This window comes from Salminus brasiliensis, chromosome 23 (assembly GCF_030463535.1).
Source record: "Salminus brasiliensis chromosome 23, fSalBra1.hap2, whole genome shotgun sequence".
Classification (NCBI taxonomy): Eukaryota; Metazoa; Chordata; class Actinopteri; order Characiformes; family Bryconidae; genus Salminus; species Salminus brasiliensis.
In genome coordinates, this window is record NC_132900.1 from 4,727,771 (window position 1) to 4,746,204 (window position 18,434).

At 41.7% G+C, this 18,434-nt stretch overlaps 1 protein-coding gene across 3 annotated transcripts in view; it reads left to right on the forward strand.

Moving 5' to 3' along the window:
* Positions 1 to 12,061, forward strand: part of mmp16b (matrix metallopeptidase 16b (membrane-inserted)) — a 29,711-nt gene extending 17,650 nt beyond the window's left edge. For 2 of the 3 annotated variants that reach the window (XM_072668650.1, XM_072668652.1), the window contains exons 4-10: positions 1,513 to 1,832; positions 4,331 to 4,492; positions 4,875 to 5,092; positions 5,316 to 5,454; positions 6,834 to 6,984; positions 7,388 to 7,503; positions 7,895 to 12,061. In XM_072668650.1, coding sequence (XP_072524751.1) covers positions 1,513 to 1,832; positions 4,331 to 4,492; positions 4,875 to 5,092; positions 5,316 to 5,454; positions 6,834 to 6,984; positions 7,388 to 7,503; positions 7,895 to 8,259 — 1,471 coding nt within the window. In that variant the 3' untranslated portion in view covers positions 8,260 to 12,061. The remainder of the gene's footprint in view (positions 1 to 1,512; positions 1,833 to 4,330; positions 4,493 to 4,874; positions 5,093 to 5,315; positions 5,455 to 6,833; positions 6,985 to 7,387; positions 7,504 to 7,894) is intronic. The other variant, XM_072668651.1, reaches the window with a different exon arrangement.
* Positions 12,062 to 18,434: the final 6,373 nt, after the last annotated feature.

Sequence of the window (18,434 nt, forward strand, 5' to 3'; positions counted from 1 at the left end):
CATATTCTATCTGAGTGACCTACTCTGCCGAGGCACAGTTATTGATCGCTCTCGAACTCGGTCGTTCCATGTGGATGTAATTGGGATGTAGGTTATTTATCTCGATTTGGTTCTCGTTAAATTATCAAGCGTAAATCATATAAAATTGAAGTGGATAAGCCATACATTGAGTTAGTAGTTTATTAGTTACGCCTACCTTGTACCTACATTCATTGGCCATTTTACCAGAAACAGCTACCATAAAGGTGCACTTAGATAGGTGCAGATTCACAATCAGCTGTTGCTACACAGTTTACCAGCTAGTTGTTCATCCATCGCCAGAAAGGGGCCACCATAGCTGACCATCACTCAAATATCGTCAGGTCATTATACAGCAGTGGCATGCATTCTAAACTTTCTTACAGGATTAATACTGTAATTTACTTCAGACATTGGTCCATTTTGATTGGTTCCCACTGTTTCTTAGGACTTGACCAGCAAGCATGCGGAGGAGCAGTTTTTCCAAGCCAAATTCTAGGTAAAGGTGTTGCAGTTAGGGGTCCAGACTACAGGTCACTCAGCACTACAGGGCTGAACACTGCAATACCCCTGACCTTCGTCTGACCGCTTATGTCAACACAAACTCTGAACTCATCGTGCCAACCTAGCAAGGGACTCTAAAGCCTTACAAAGTTTAATATTTCTTGCTCCTCGGCTCCCCCTGCAGTAGAGGAGTGTAATTCACTTTCACACCACAATCAAATCAAATACAAATCACCCTTTGAGCGCCACCTTATGGCATTTGTTGACAAGCTGAGAGAGACAGAAGCAGCATCTGTAGGTAAAGAAGCATGTGGACTGAGGCGGGAGAGTAATACTACGGGATTTTACAGTGTTTTACAGTTCTGCAGAGATACATAGTGCAGTAGCAGCGTTCCGACCTGGAGTGACACTGACAGAGACGCTGTTCTCCCAAAGCTCAGTTTGTCTGTCTGCTAAAATGCTGTGCTTGTGTGGACAGGAGGCCAAGATGCAGAAAAAAAGGCTGCTTTAGAAAATATCCTAAAATGTGTGGACGGGAGCTCACAATAGCTCACACATAAAGCTCTTTAGGTTATGAATCCTTTCTGATTCTCTGTGCACTTGTTATCACCTTGTCTTTGGCTGTTTGCACATTTCTGTTAGAGCCTGAGCCAAATGACTAAATATAAATGCAAATGTAAATACTGTTATGGCCTTGAAGTCAGACACTTAATCATAAGGTTGTTGCAGGGGTGCTGTAATACGGTCACACTCCCTCTCCAGGGCATGTATGGAAATGAGAACAAATCCTTGGTGGAAGTTCTCTGACTTAAATAAAGGTGTAAAAAGACTCTTCCAGACATAAACTGGATCAGAGACGTACTCAGTACCTATGGTAAAATAACTAGTAGGGGTGTAAATGTCTGACCTACAACGATGTAATTAGGAAATAATCAAGAATGGATGCAGCTGAACTTCAGGTAAGTAACATCGGATGTTTTCTCCCCTCAGCATAAAGAATGTGACCCCTAAGGTGGGGGCTCGGGAGACCCACGAGGCCATCAGACGGGCCTTCGATGTGTGGCAAGGCGTCACGCCGCTGAACTTTGAGGCCGTCCCCTACAGCGCACTGGAGAGTGGCAAGCGGGACGTGGACATCACCATCATCTTCGCCTCTGGGTTCCATGGCGACAGCTCACCCTTTGACGGAGAAGGAGGGTTCCTGGCCCACGCCTACTTCCCTGGGCCTGGCATAGGGGGCGACACACACTTTGACTCCGACGAACCCTGGACCCTGGGCAACCCCAACCATGATGGTGAGAGAACGGCAGGTTAGGGTGTTTTTTTTACATATTTTTTCGCTTGTTTTTTTCCAACATTATTGAACATTATTTCTTTCCTTATCACAAACTAGCTACTTTTAATTAGTTTTTGATCAAATATAATTGTCCTTGATGATCAGATCAGATACTTTTTGTTTTAAGTCATTATTAAATATATAATAATATACGATTAAAAATAATATATAATATTAATCATAATCATCATCAATAAGTAGCAAAACAAACATATAAAGGTGTATGACTATTTTGCCCAACCCTGTGATCTAACTAAACACTACAATCAGGAATTTGCTTCTCCTGTACTTCTGAAACACATGAACTGCGTGCTGTCAAAACTAAAAGCAGCAACATTTTGCATAATTTCACTCATTTACATAATCGCCTCATTTGCATGCTGTGATTAATTTGTATTTTAATGAGCTGCACCGTTTTTGTTTGTGGCTTTGTTTAACACCACGTCTATGTGTGTTTGTGGGTGGCAGGCTCTGCGTATGTGTAGGTGTGTTTGTGTGTGTGGTGTTGCTTGACACATCGAGTTTGCAGTGAGCATCCATTAGCCGAGGGGTAATCAGATCCTTCACTTTGCCATGAGTCGCACTCCGAGGCACTCAGCTTCAATAATGCGAGTCGAGCTGGACAACAGAGGCCTTTTAAGATGCTCTCCTGCCAGGGCTGAGCACCTCCGCCACACCCCTAATGAATACTGGCAGCTCGGCTTGCTCTGTCCCGCTGACTGCCGGCCTGATAGCGCTCAGACGCACTTACTGTCTGCTGCTGTTGTCCTCTTTTACGCCGCACGTGCCTCGCATAATTCCTACCTCTGATTAAGCGCTCTTCATAGAGGTCTGCACTGCTGTCCATACGGACTGCAATGCTGCTCCACTTTCTATATGCCGAGCAAGGCAGGCCGCTTGCTTGGCCAAGATTACACAAGAGGACAACAAGGTTTGGAAGAGATGGAAGTAAAATGTACTACATGTACTGCAACTGTAGTTGATGAGGCATTGCTTTTTTGGGGTCCGAAGTTTATTTCTTATTCCTGGAGCTGTAAGGATAATGTAGTCAGGCATGTATTCTGTCCATATTATCAGGAATTAATCTTAACCTTATGCTACTGCATGAGCTGTGTTAACCGGTGTAAGCTAGGAATGCACCGATCCATCCTTTTCTGTTCCCGTACAGATACCGAAACATGAATTTTGCGCACCGGTCAATACCCGGTACCTATCCGATACCATTGTTGAATTAATAAACCCTATACCTGACCATCTGGGACAGATTTAAGGCATCAGGATTGACGTAATCATTACTTTGCTAACTTTACTAACTGTGCTGGACCTTGTTGCACAATGTTGACTGGGCTCTTTTATTCTGAAAAGGACTTTTATTCTGAAATTCAAAGTCTATGAGACTAAAGAGGAGCTAGCAGCTCCTCCCTTCTCGGTTATAATGTCTGTAGATTACTCTGATCCTGGGTTATGGAGCCTAGAATATCGGCGGTGAGAGAATTGGGTGAATGGAACGGTCCTTTGGATCGGACTAGTTATCCAGTACCTGATCCAGCTAATTTTGTTAGTATCGGGATCCGATACTATACTAGGAGTATAGTATGGGGACGAGTGGGTTGTGAGGAAGCCACTAGTGCAGAGCTCAGTTTACATTTTTAGATCAGAAAGGAGAATATATATATACACTTATATATATATATATATACACTTCACATAACCAGCAACAGCTTTTTGCAATTCACACACCAGGTTGATGTCAGAAAGACGTTGGATTGTAACATTGAGCAGATGTCACAACATCCATTCAACCAGATAACGATGTCTATTAACCAGCTGGGAAATTGGAATTATGTGGACACTTATGTGGACACTGGTAAAAGTCCACTTTAATGCCACTGTCAGTAGCAGAGAAAAGAGAGTGTACGGTCAGATGGTTTGTAAGCCTCTGCATGCATGCCTATGTTGTGTGTGTGTTATTTTTGGTGTGTTCGCATGGCTTGTTGTTTAGTGTAGCATTCTGCCTTAGGTGAAGATTTCAGTGTCGATCCATCCAGCTCCCAGTTGGACAGCTTGATGCACTGACACATGCATGCACACAAAAACACACACACTCACACACACACACACACACACACACGCATGCATGTTGTGATTTTCCTCTATGCCCCTAGCCTTTCTCTGCTGGATGTTATCTTGCCAGTGCCGCAGATTATTACTGACATGATTATACCTGACTGCACCCCCTCCGCCACATACACTCTCACACACACATTCGAGTAGGCACACATTCAAAGACTTGCTGAACCACAAGGCCAGCTGCTGCATTTCATGATTGTACAGAGTATTACAAAACATAAACATAAACAAAACAACAGAAAAAGGCAATAGCAGGTCCATTACCATAATCTAGATTGTGTAAATGTGTGTGCGTAACAGTGTGTGTGCATATAGCTCACTTATCCTTGTGCATTACCATAGGCAACGACCTGTTCCTGGTGGCAGTGCATGAACTGGGCCATGCACTAGGACTGGAGCATTCCAATGACCCCACTGCTATAATGGCACCCTTCTACCAGTACATGGACACAGAGAGCTTCAAGTTGCCTCACGATGACCTACAGGGCATCCAGAAAATATATGGTATGGTTTAATGATTAGATACTGAAGTCTAGAGCTTGAGTCTGTTCTCAAGTGCATGAGGGCTGTTTCCTTGTCTTTGTTGATAAGGCTGTCTTTAAAAGAATTGAGCAATTCCTTTGTGCTTGTCCTTGAAATGCAAGAGGATCATTACATGAGTCCAATGGCACAGTCTAAGTAACAACAGCTGAACAGTTTAATTTGAAAGGAGTAAATGGTAATTTAACAATAAATAATGTCTGTTTTTAGAACATAAACTGGCACAAATATCATAAGCAGACTTTAGGAAGAAAATTAGAACATGCAAGAAAGATTGTGGAGTCAATGAGCCTTTTACATTTTTCCTTTTCATGCTGTACACTTAATTTCATCTGGCTGATTTTAGGTCCTCCAGACAGAAACCCTCAACCCACCAGATTGCTCACAACAGCCCCACCTCCTCGCCTGCATCCTCCCTCGGATCCCCGTAAGCACGACCGCCAGAGCCGTCCTCATCGGCCGCCGCAGAGGTCCAAACCCTCCCACCCCAACTCCAAGCCCAATATCTGTGATGGAGGCTTCAACACACTGGCCATCCTAAGACAAGAGCTGTTCGTCTTCAAGGTAGAAAACACAGTAACTTCATTAGACATCTCAGTTTTACCTGATTTCAACTGCAACCACTTCACATTTTACACAACTGTGGTGTGAAGAGAGCATTCAGAATCTGCAGCAGACATTCTTCTCATGTTTCAAGGAGCTTTAAATAAATACATCTTAAAGTGGTAAGGTTCAGGGTTATTCTTTATACATTAACATGCACTGTAATGGGTCTCTCTGTCATTAGGACCAGTGGTTCTGGAGGGTGCGGGATAACTCTGTGGTGCCCGGGTACCCCATGCAAATCAGCTACTTCTGGAAAGGCCTGCCCCCCAAAATTGACGCAGTCTATGAGAACAGCGAGGGCAAGTTTGTCTTTTTTAAAGGTGAGACCTCATCCTGGATGTTCTGTGATATAAATATTTGTTTGATTTAAACAGTCATGGATTTGTCCTGGATTATATGTAAATTATTATTTTATTATGACCACATCAAAATAAAAGTCACCAATACAAACGAAACTTTAACCGTAATACATAACACAAACTGAAGCTAAAATTGCTGTCTCACATTTATCTCCCTTTATATATATATATATATATATATATATATATATATATATATATATATATATATATATATCATAATCATAGTAATAGGAAAACTGGCATGAATCATGAATAAATCAAATCAAATTTATTTGAATAGCTTTTTACAACTGGTGTTGTCACAAAGAAGCTTTACACAATCTGTAATTAGTAAAAGACAAGAAATCAACAACATAAAAAGACATAAAAAATCTTAAGACCCCCGGTGAGCAGCCAACGACCACAGTAGCAAGGAAGATCTTAAATTACGGGAAATCTGATTAGGGGAAACAGGTTAATTATTAAATTTATAATTATGTTATTATTATATATTATATTATATATAATTATTATACATCATAGTATTGTTCTATGTTTTATAGCTGCTACTTTGCCCAGCCTTGATGTTTCTTTTATATTAGCAGAAAAGGTCATCAAAAGGCCTTTATCTTTATTGCCTTCACAACAAATGCATAAACAACCTCAAGCGACATTTAAAAGCTGACAGCTACATAAGACTGGTTTGGGATTGGATTCATAATCAGAACAATCAATTTTTAATCCAAACAATTGATTATTCGCTTTAATGATCAATAGGTAATTCAACCATCAAAACCTAGTCCTACCACAGGACCAAAGTCCTGTGCTGCAGCCCTAATTTGAACCATAGGTTCAGCATAGGTAATGTGGAGGGAGATTATAAAAGGGGAAAACTCAAGAGAATTTGTTCTGGAGTTCAGGCAGCTCTGCCTAGAGAGGGCCAGAGCCCCCTCTGATAAATGAAGCTAGGACAGAGAAATATGAGTTAAAGGGAGGTGACGGGGTGGTGGTGGGGTGCCGAAACTACGTCATGGGACACCAAAGGTAGAGTTGGGAATTGGGATTGTAAGGAGGAGTGGCTTCAGGCAAGTCCCTGTTCTCAAAATTCAGTTATGTCACTAATCCACTTAATAGGTCGGACTGAGTAAGAGTTTCCTTTGCGATCTGTTTGTCTGTTGTTATGTCTCTAAAGTACTTTATCGATTTGAGCTCGAGCTAGAGCTGTCTTCTCGACGTTACATAATACTTTCTGTCTCTGGCATTTGAAAAAGAAATACTTGTTTCATGCCATTTCACAGTTCATGTTTCTTTTGACTAACTCTGCTGACAAGTTGGATTTCTTTTTCTTTTTTATAAAGGTCACCGGTTCTGGGTGTTCAAGGATACTACACTGCAGCCCACATACCCTCAGGATATCTCTCTGTTCGGCAGTGGCATGCCCACTCAGAACATCGAGACGGCAGTATGGTGGGAAGATGTGGCCAAAACCTATTTTTTCAAAGGGGACAGGTCAGTAAAGCTGCCTTAGAATCGAAGCACTTATTCTGTGTTGCTACGAGACCATAATAGTGGACTTTTTAAAAGAAAAGTGTAGAGCTATTACTGTCCTTTTGCTCAAATAATGTCATTGCATAATTCATTAGGTAGTTTGTTACATAGAATTAAATTTCCATTAGATTTCCATTCAGTGTCTAGCTGAAGTCTCTACTTCTGATTTCTGAAGGCAAGAAAAAGGCTTTTTCATTTAATTAAAATAATAAAATTTCCTCTTCCATTCACTTCTACTTAAAACAGAAGCCATTTAATCTTCTCGTCTCTCTGAATAACATCTCAATGCTTTTGTTGAATTTATTTAATATGTAAAGCAAAATATCTAACAGGTTATTTTCTGAATCTTCTGACTTTGGCTTAGATACTGGAGGTACAATGAGGACATGAGGAGCATGGACCCTGGTTACCCTAAACCCATCACCGTGTGGAAGGGCATCCCTGACTCTCCTCAGGGTGCCTTTGTGGACAAAGCTAATGGTGGGCCTTTCTTAGACTGCTAATCAACTGCTCATTCAGTGTCAGTAACGTGTTTAACAGTTTATACTGTTAACAGCAGCAAAGGTTTAAAATGTGTACATTAGGGGGATACTCACTAGACAAGGAGACGGAAGCCTAGCCATTCACTCACAACAGCACAAATCAGTTTGGATAGTTTGCTAGTGAGCAGTTTTAAGAATAATGAACCACAAAAGCCTGTTGGTGCAAGAATAACTGCATAAAAGAAGGAAAACGTGAATATTTAGAATATATAGATTTATAAATCTAGCCAGTCTAGGCATGTTTTACTGGATTGGGAATCCAGTTCCAATTCTTTGTTTTATCCCCATTATTTCAGTAGTAAACTATTGTTCTCTCATGGTTTCCACAGGTTTCACATATTTCTACAAGGGGAAAGAATACTGGAAGTTCAACAACCATCGGCTGCGGGTGGAGCCCGGCTACCCCAGGTCCATCCTGCGGGACTTTATGGGCTGTGATGGCCTCCCCTCAGACCCAGACTGGGACTGGATCCCGCCGCAGGAAGAAGAGCTTCCGCACTACGACCACGACGACGTGGACATCGTCCGCAAGCTGGAGAGCACGGGTGGCACTGAGAAAGCAGTAGCTATCGCCATCCCCTGCGTTCTGGCCCTCTGCATGATGGTCCTACTGCATACCGTCTTCCGGGTGAAGAGGAAGGACACTCAGCGGCACATACTGTACTGCAAACGCTCCATGCAGGAATGGGTTTGAAAAGGAAGGGGGCCAATCCCCCGTTCCTAGACTTCTTGTGGTTTGAGAAACCTACCTTAAATATGAGAGACGCCGTTGTTGTTTCTTTGCCAAAAGGGACGGTGTAGAACTTCTATCAGATCTGCAAACGGTCAGGGCTGGAATGGGTTGGATAAAGAAGTGCTCCAAGACTTTTTGTCAAATGGGAAACCTCCTTTAATACAAGGAACGTGACACTGTTTCTCTCCAGTGGTGTTAAACTTGTGTCAAATCTCAAGTGGTCCATGCAGGAATGGGTTTGACAGAGAGGATCCACCCACCCCGTTCCAACTTCCATCTTCTTGGCATTTAAGAAACCTCCTCAAAGGGGCATGCCATTGTCTCTTGCCAAAGCGGTGGTGTAGAACTCCTTTCAAATTAGGATCAGTCGGATGGGCGGAAGGAGAAATGGAAACAGACAGCATGCTGCCGTTCTCCTCGTGGTGTCCACTCTTTCTCTGAGCTGCTGTGTAGATGCTATCCGAAGCCATTTTGAGACTTCACAACTTCTCAATCTGGGACAGTTCTCAAAGGAACTCTGAACAAGTCATCATTTAAGGACGGACCTTTTCAGCTGAAAATGAAGTATCCCTCAACTTATTATATGTACTACATACAAAAGCGTGGACTCTTCTCATGTTCCTTCAGAATATTCATTTATGTTGACGAACTGAAACCAAATACGTCCTTTTGTTTCCAAAGAGGATTGCTTTGCTCATGTTTAATATTCCAAGCATTTCACCCCCCCCCTCCCACATCTTCGTTTGAGTGTGAACCGACCATACGTTCATCTTTAGGTTTTACGCTCTCCATCTACAAGGTCTTTCATGGCAATCAACCAGAAAAGGACTTCTACAGCGATCTCTCTCCAACAAAGAGATCAAAACTCTACCTGCAATATTTCGTTGAATGCCTTAACCACATATCTATGCTATTTCTTTTTCTTTCTGTGCAACCGTGTACGTGTGCCTGTGTGAATGTGGCTGTATACATGTATGATAAAGGACCTTGAGTCAGGGCCAGCTGCAATCTATAACCTTCAATCCTGTGTTTGAAGGGTTTGAAACTGCGAGCATCATCTTATAGTCACTGAAAGTGGAGTGTGGAGGAAAGTGTTTCCAGGGTAAATTTTCAGGACATCAGTGAAAATTAAAGGAAAAGGATTTTCCTTACCGTAAATCCTAGGAAAATTGTGTCTAAGATTATAATGAATTCCTAAATAATCCCTATTATATTCTCCTATATCATATAGACTACAGAACTGTCTGTAATGTAATCATGTAGCCATGTTGGATCCATTGGAATTAGTATAGCTTGAGATGTACTACATTTGATCAGACTTTGCACTGAAACTAAAATAATATATTTATTAAAATATACCCAGTTAAGTCATATTTCATCCCAGTGTCACAGTGTTTTACACAGTTAACCCTTAGAAGTCCAGAGTTAAGCTAAACAACAAAAACTGACCCATACAGAGCCTTCCAGAATTGCTCACATACGTTTTATCTGAAGTGTAAAGCTAAACCCTTGCTGAGCATGAGTTTTTAATGACCTGCAGATTCTTTGATTATCATTCAAACGGCGAACTAATCTCTAAGCCGGTAAATCAATTTGCTTAGGGCTCAGCACATTCCTTGCACCCATATTCTAACTCACCCTCTACCTTGTAAGCTCTTCACAGGGGTCATGAGGTAGGCACTTCCCTTCATCAGTGTTTTGCTGAATTAAGCCCAGTACACTTCTGGAATGCTCAATGGGAAGGTCTGGCATCCCAGACCTGCTCCCCCTCATAACTGTAAAACTACACTAGCCCCCCTGGTGGCTAAGATCATACCTACCCCCCCTCCTCCCCCGGCACTGTTAATGCATGCTCTGTGCCACCAGTTCCATGTGGATGTTGTACACGACATCAGCAACACTATGTCAACAGCATATGCAAAAAACAGCCTCCCACCGTGCTACTCCTGCACTGGGCCCTACCCACCCAACCTCAGCCCTTCTTATCCACAACCACTGTCTAGATCTAGCAGCTACTTCGGTCAGTTCCTGTAAATCCAAACCTCTATCACCTCAGCCACCAGATTTATGACCTCTTCATTTCGTTAGCCTCTTCAGCGTCATACTAAGTTACTTTTTACACTTCTTCTACATTCGATCATACCAAGTTATAGGCATGTCTGTTCAATCAGAAGCCGTCTTTGCAACGCCACCAGTTAGTCCCAGTCATACTGGCTTCTGGCTCTGTGAATGCGGAGAGACCAAACTACTGGAAACTGAAGCTCAGATGACTGCTGCAGAACCAGATTTTAATTCACTGATAAAATCAGACCTAAATTCACAAAAGTAAGATTTAGATTTTTCGCTTGTCCTGTACACTGCACTCGCGCAGATCTTCACTTCGAGGGAAGGTTCCTTCGCAAGCTGATTGGCTCTTTTTGTTGAAGGGCGTTACGAGAACTCCCACTCATGTTTTAACCAGTGGCCGGTCTCCTCATGTAACTGGTCTCTCTCACTCAGCAAAAAGACATTGAAAAGGCGCTGAAAAGACGGTGCATGATGTCTTAACCACGTTGGTGTTTGATTAAAAAGTGAAAAATTGTCTTTTGTAGGTTGTTGAAAAAGGCGGCCCTCCACATTCAGTAAATTAAACATGGGCAGCGATCCTTCACTGCTGTAAGAGCAGTCGTTTTACACGTCCTGAACACTGATTATGTTCAGATAGACCAGTTTGGGTTTGTACACAACCACTGCATGAAATTCATTTCATATATAGCTCCATATTAGAGCGATATGTGGTTGTTTTTTTTGGCCTCAATGAAGTCCAGACATCTGGTGCTGGGCAGACTCTGCACCCAACAATAACTGACATTTTACATGTTATTTACATATATGGCATTTAACTGATGCTCTTACCCACAAAGGTGGGCCAATGTAGTGTTAGGAGTCTTGCCCAAAGACTCTTATTGGTGTAGCACAGCATAGTCACCCAGACCGGGAATCGAACCCCAGTCTCCCACATGGTGTGGCAGCTCACTGGCAGGTAGCGTTGTTATCTGTTGCACAACACCAACCACTGCAACCTCTGAGGGTTAAAACTGTGCATATAACACTGATGATACTGGTAAATACTCTACTGCAGGTTTTATAGCCTAAACTATTTGAGCTGGTGTTGAAATCAGTCAAAGAAACTAGTAAAGCGAGACACTATTAGACATGTACAGAATACCTCTTTAACCACGAACATGCAGATCATGTTTGGTTTGTTGCTATTTCGTCTGAAACTTGTCTGGACTGTTGTTTATTTTTCTGGAAGCAGAGTGCCATTCTTCTGAACTCACTGACCCCTTAACTGGAAGTGTTGCGTTGCTCTCACATGCCTAGTTTTCTGTTATGTTTTTTTTTTTCAACCTTCCTTTCATTTCTTCCCTTTTTAAAACCATCGGATCTGCTGTTCTCAGATGTCATTAGCGTCTTCTGAGCTCATTAAGGACTGGCAAGGGATGTGCAGCTGTTAAAATGCGTCTGACACCAAGCTATCCAATTAGCATCTTCTGCAGGTCTGGAAATCGCAACTCGCACGACCGGCGGAAGGTGTGAATACGCATGAGCGCCCTGTTGTTCTCATCGCCCATGTGGCGGCTTTCTGACGTATGTGCTCATCTCTGCCTGGGGAGCCAGATGTGTATATCTGACCGTGCTGTATATATCTCATGTAGTGTCTTGAATATGGATGTGAGGGGCGGATTATGCAGTACATAAATACTAAGATATCAGTTATCCAGCATTGGCATTGCTGTGTCATTCTTTTCAGTGACCTACAGACTGCATCTGCTGATCAGCCATAACATTCAAACCACTGACAGGCGAAGTGAACAACTCCTGATTGATTATCTGGTTACAGTGGTACCTGCCAAGGGGTGAGATCCACATTCCCTTACGTGAAGTTTTCTGGACGTTCTGAGAACGATCCTGCAATATAGCTGATGATAACCTTCCCAATCATTTTCCAGATGTTTTAAAGGAATGTAGATATTATATGTTAGTGTGAAATCAGTGTTACTTCAAACGTGGGAACGCTGTGTGAGAAACACTCTGATACGTTCTAACCTCATGTTTTTAGGACATTCCTGGAAAGCTCCTGTAAGATTACAGGCTAACCTTTCAAAATCCTTTTAATATGTTGCTGACCGTTCTTCTTCTAACGTTCTCTGTTAGCAGGGTGGCTACATCTTGAGCAGCAAGTCAATAAAAGTTCTTGAACTGTGACGGCTAGACGACTGGATCAGAGCATCTCCGAAAACATCAGGCTGGTCTTGCGAGGTGTTCTTGGTATCTACCAGAGTGCCCCAAGGAAGGTCAACCAGTAAATTGGCGAAAAGGTCAGGGGCACCCAAGACTCACTGATGCTCTTGGAGGCCCAACCTCACAACTTACAGGTCCTAACCTGCAGGAATCTGCTGCTAATGTTAGTCTTGGTGCCAGAAACCAAAGGACGCCTTCGGAGGTCGTATGGAGTCGATGCCTGGACTGGTCAGAGCTGTTCTGGTGGTACGAGGGGGAACTGTAATATTGGGCAGCTGTGTGTTCTGAATTATGTGGCTGATTGGTTGGTTTACAGTCCTTCATTTTTTCCGTTTCTGACTCTCACAAACTACACAAATTTGAAAAAGTCCAGTTTTGATAGATCATGATAGATCAAGTATATTCAGCAACATCCGTGAAGTTTAGCCCCTCCCACTCACAATGAAGTTCATCAGGACTGTTTTTTTGAATGAGGAGCAACACATAACAGCCAGTCAGATCAGAGGCCATTGACATACACTATATGTCCAAATGTTTGTGGACACCCCTTTTAATGACTGCATTCAGCTACTTTGAGTTGCACCCATTGCTGACACAGATGTGCAAATGCACACACGCATACATAGACACACAACGCCCCTGTAGAGAGGTGCTGCCAATACAATAGGACTCTAGGAGCAGATAAACAGACGAACTTGCTGGCGCCATGCTGCCTAAGGCCAGGCGTATACTAAAGGGCTATAAAGCCCCCCAGCATTGAGCTGTAGAGCAGTGGTACCAAATTTTTGGGGTGAGTTGGGGAGTTGTGAATGAGGTATTGAGGTGGTTATCATCCAACATCCTAACCTCACTAACACTCTTGTCGTCGAATGCAATCAAATCCTCACATCAATGCTCTTCTAAAATCTAGTAGAAAGCCTTCTTCCTCCCTGGACAGTAGAGACAGCTACTCCAACAAAAGCAGTATTTTTTTAAACTCTTGATTTCAGAAGAAACAATGAATGAGCAGGTGTCCCAATACTTTTGTCAATACAGTGTATCCATAAAGTTACTCCAGCCTCCTATTATGTCACACCTGCACATTCAATCACACACATGATGCTCCTTCACCAAGTGAGAAATACAGTACCAGTCAAAAGTTTGGTCACACCTTAAATTTAGTGCTTTTCCATTATTTTAAAGTGTTCTGTCATCCAAACTATCCAAAGAAAAACATATAAGATGTTTTAGTAAATACTAGGGTTTAAAAAAATTCTATAGAAGCTGAAGGATCAACTTAAGCTTTTTACTCAAGTAAGTGTAAAAGTACTGGTTTCAAAACTACTTGAAGTAGAAAAGTACAAGTAATGGAAGGAAAACGTTATGATGGGACTGGCTATCATCAGGACCACCCCAGAAGAGGAAGACCAAGAGTTATCAGAGATTCCAGCCTCCTAAATGCTTTATAGTCTTTTGGTTTGTTTGACACTTTTAAGTTTACTGATACATGATTCCTGATGAGTCCCTTCATAGTCGGGATGACTTCAGTATTCATTTACAATGTAGGAAAAATGAAGGAAAATCATATCATCATATCAATAACTAACACAATCACAGCTTCTACCTGTGAATATTGCTCTGATACATACAATATCTTACTATATATGAACTTTCTACTTTGTTATCATGACATAAACATTATTTTTTACATTAGTTGGGTCACACAGATGCCTTGACTTTCCCAGAAACCCAGAAACCCAAAAGCCCCGGAACACATGATTGGTTAGAGTGCTTATAGCAAAAGTGGCATTAGTGAGACCGCTCATTTGCCTGTCTTGCAGTCTTCCCAGCATCAGCACTGAAGACCAGTATCACCATAACTAATGAGTAAGTGGGGTGCCACAGTGGCACAGCAGGTAGTGTGTGACACCATGGATCTGAGGTTGTGGGTTCAACTTTTGCTCAGAATAACAATGATCAGGTGCTTATAGAGATGCAGAGGAACATCTAAGAACATCCAGCAGCGAAAATAACCAGGAGGTCAAAAGGTCAGAAATCTCCCATATTTAATGTTTAATATAATTTCTAATAACAGACAAGTGCAGGGGCAATAGAGCGCCCATAGAATAACACTGGATGTTAAAGAAGCCTCTTAATGCTGAGTGTCAGACGAGACCGATCCGATCTCTTTGTCTATGTAAATAATCCAGCTCCACAGTTCAGATCAGATCAGAGCTGCTGATTAATCTGATCAGTAAAATCCTTTATTTTCAGTCTCAGTTTCTATAATCAGACTTTCTGGACTGACTGGTTTAGTTTAGTCAGACTTTTCTTAAAATGATGTTTTATAGTGTTTAATATCTGATAATCCAGTCTGACTCTCCTCCCTGACCAATCAGCTCCCAGCTCCTTTACAACACTGCAGTCTGATCACTTCCTGTGGGTGTGAGAGTGTGTGTGTAGTGGTACACACTCTGGACTGGTATCAGTGATTGTTGTGGGTCTACTGGTGTGCAGTAGCTGGTTTATAGTGGGTGAATGTGCTGTGTGTGTGTGTGTGTGTGTGTGTGTGTTAGCATTAGCATTAGCATTAGCCTCCACTCGGTTCTGAATGGGTTCTTCAGTGCTGGTTTATAAACAGAGAAAGGCGAGTGAGCGGTTCTGCGGTTCTCCCGCTGGTAAAACTGAGCGTTTCAGTGAGAGTTTTATAAAGGGTCAGATATTATGGTCTGTTTTCAGGTTCCACTGTAAAATAGCTCCACACTGCAGAACCTCAACTCCTTTATTTACCTTCTGAGAACGTCCGCACTGCTGCTGCTGCTGCAGCCGGCTGGAGATAATGTCTGTCAATGGTGGCTTGAGGACACTAGAGCGTTTCAGTGAGACCATAATATCTGACCCTTTATAAAACTCTCACTGAAACGCTCTAAACACTATGGTTAAAATAAAGTCTCAGAACTGGATCAGGATTAAAATAGGAGATACCCTATTTATTAATATAAGCCTGGATTGGCACCTGTCCAACTCCATCCCTATTTATTTTTTTTTAAAAACAAAACAATTTAAGTACAATTATTAGAGCAACAGGACAGAAATGCTGAGTATTGAGTAACAGACCGGCAGTGAAATCCCTTAGTACTGGATTAAAGTCATTATATTAATATTTTTTTATTTTAATTATGAAAGACTAACTGTGTTTTAGGGATTTCCAGGTCTTATGTGCATAATATTCCATCTTGCACTCCTCTGTCCTCCGTCATCTTCATGTTCAGCCACATCCTGCACCTGTCTGAAAAATGAATGCGAGCTGCACCTCCACTTGTACCACCACCAGAGGGCACCAGTCCCTCATAAAACCAACAGTCAAGCACAGGCCTTCCCAAGAGCTGGAGGCCTCAGGCCTCCAATAAAGCAGGGAATCAGTCAAGTCAACCGTGAGCCGTTTCGTCTTCATCACAGTGAGCAGACCTGTGCTCCTGGTTCTGTTTCTGCTCCCTTAGGTCCCTGTTTAAGCACCCTCGTGTCCTTTTAAAGAGCAAAAGCATAGAGGACTCCTTCCTCCTCAGCCTTAAACTTCCAGACCTGTCTTTGACTCATTTCCAGAGCGGTGATGTTCTCCTCTCCCCCCGAGCCCCAGACCCACACTGAGCGTGGAGAGCTCTTCATAAATTAGCTGGAGGTCTTGCTGAGAGATCTCAGTGGAGGTTTCAGTCATCAGTCTGTCTCTGCTGCTTCCTTCCCTTCTTCACAACACTGAAGTGTGACTGATTACGATGGCAGCTACTGACATTTCTGACTACACTTAAAGACCAGTGTAGTATGCATAATTAGGAGGTAGTATGTGTACTGTATGCATATGTACAAATGCAGTGTTCATGCTGTAGGCTTATTTAGTATGCATGAAAGTCGTATGCACATTGCATACAGAATGCATCCTTAAGAAGTAGTAGGCATGATTTATGCAGGCATAGAAAAGTAGTATGCACATTAAGTCAGTAATTTGCATGCTTAAAATAATAGTACGCACACTGATGCAAATTTTAGTAGTAAGTAGTAAGAAAGTAGTATGCATACTCTATGCAAAATCTAAAAATAGTATGCTCACGCAACAAGTAGTATACATGCTGTATGTTTACTTAAAAAGCTAGTATGCCCATTAAACATTTTTGCATATTAAATGCATACTTAAAATAGAATGCATAATAATTGCATACTTAACTAGTAGTATGTAACATTTATGCAGGTTATTATAAAGTAGTATGCACATTATAGCAGTAAATTGCGTGCTTAAAAATCTAGTATGCACAATGATGCAATTTTTAAAAAGTAGTATGCTTGCCTACAAAAGTAGTGCACATGCTGTATGCTTACTTAAAAAGGTAGTATACATATTAAACTTTAGGAGTGCATAGAATATGCATACTGAATGCATATTTGAAAAGGTAGTATGCAACGTTCATGCAGGTATAATAGAGCAGTAGGCACATTTAAGCAGAAATTTAGTAGTATAGCATAAAAGCATAGTATAGTATAAACGAAATCTAAAAATAGTATGCTTACCCAGATAGTACACATGCTGTATGCTTACTTTAAAAGATAGTATGCACATTACAAAATAGGAGTGCATATTATGGGCATACTTCAAATAGAATGTATACTTAAATAGTAGTATGTAATGTTTATGCAAGTTATTATAGTATGTGCATTATAGCAGTAATTTGCATGCTTAAAATGATAATACCTACAAAAGTAGTGCACATGCTGTATGCTTACTTAAAAAGGTAGTATGCACATTAAATATTTGGAGTGCATAATATATGCATACTTAAAATATACTTACTTAAATAGTAGTATGTAACGTTTATGCAGGTATAATAAATTAGTATGCACATTAAAGCAGTAATTTGCATGCTTAAAGTTATAACATAGTATAGTATAAATACATATTACAAATTCTGAAAATAGTATGCTTAGAAGTAGTGTACATGCTTACTTGAAGGTAGTATGCACATTTTTAAAAATTAGGATGTATATTATTTGCATACTTAAAATAGAAAGCACACTGAATGCATACTCAAAAAGTAGCATGTGCATGAGGAGTGTTTTGTCAGCTCATGCTTCATACACTATTTGGACAAAAGTATTGGGACACCTGCTCATTTATTGCCTCTTCTGAAATCAAGGGTATTAAAAAAAAGACTTTTGCTGAAGTTACTGTCTGTCTCTGCTGTCCAGGGAAGAAGGCTTTCTACTAGAGTCTGGAGGGGCATTGCTGTGAGGATTTGATTGCATTCAGCAACATGAGCATTAGTAAAGTCAGGATGTTGAATGATTACCACCCCACCTCCTTTTGCTGTGGGGGGCTTTGTAATCATCTACCCCTGACCTGGCGTTCCTATTGGAGTCCGATTCTGTTGGCAGTACTTCTCCACAGGGACTAGATCAGTGTCAGCAGCAAGGGGTGCAACTTAAAGTAGCTGAATGCACTCATTAGACGTGGTGTCCACAAATATTTGGACATAAAGTGAAAGTCTTAACTACACCAAACTCTTTTTTGAAAAAGATAAGAGCCTTCACACGGACAAGCGACAAAGCTCTGCCTTATGGTTTTTGTGAAATGCTGCCACTGCCATCCGTGACCTTAGGTGACCTTTCTGAGACTTTCTCTATTTTAAACACCGAGCGCACTCTTTCCGAATGCTAAGCAGACCTCCTTTTGAATGTCCAAGCAGGACCCAAGCTTGGGACTGGACTGGGCTGCACAGATTGTTGAAGTCATTAGCAGCGATCAGAAAAACACAGGACCAGACTTGTTTCCTGGGTTCCAGATTGGAGTACCTGACCTAACATTATGCCAAGGCGGTCCATCTCCC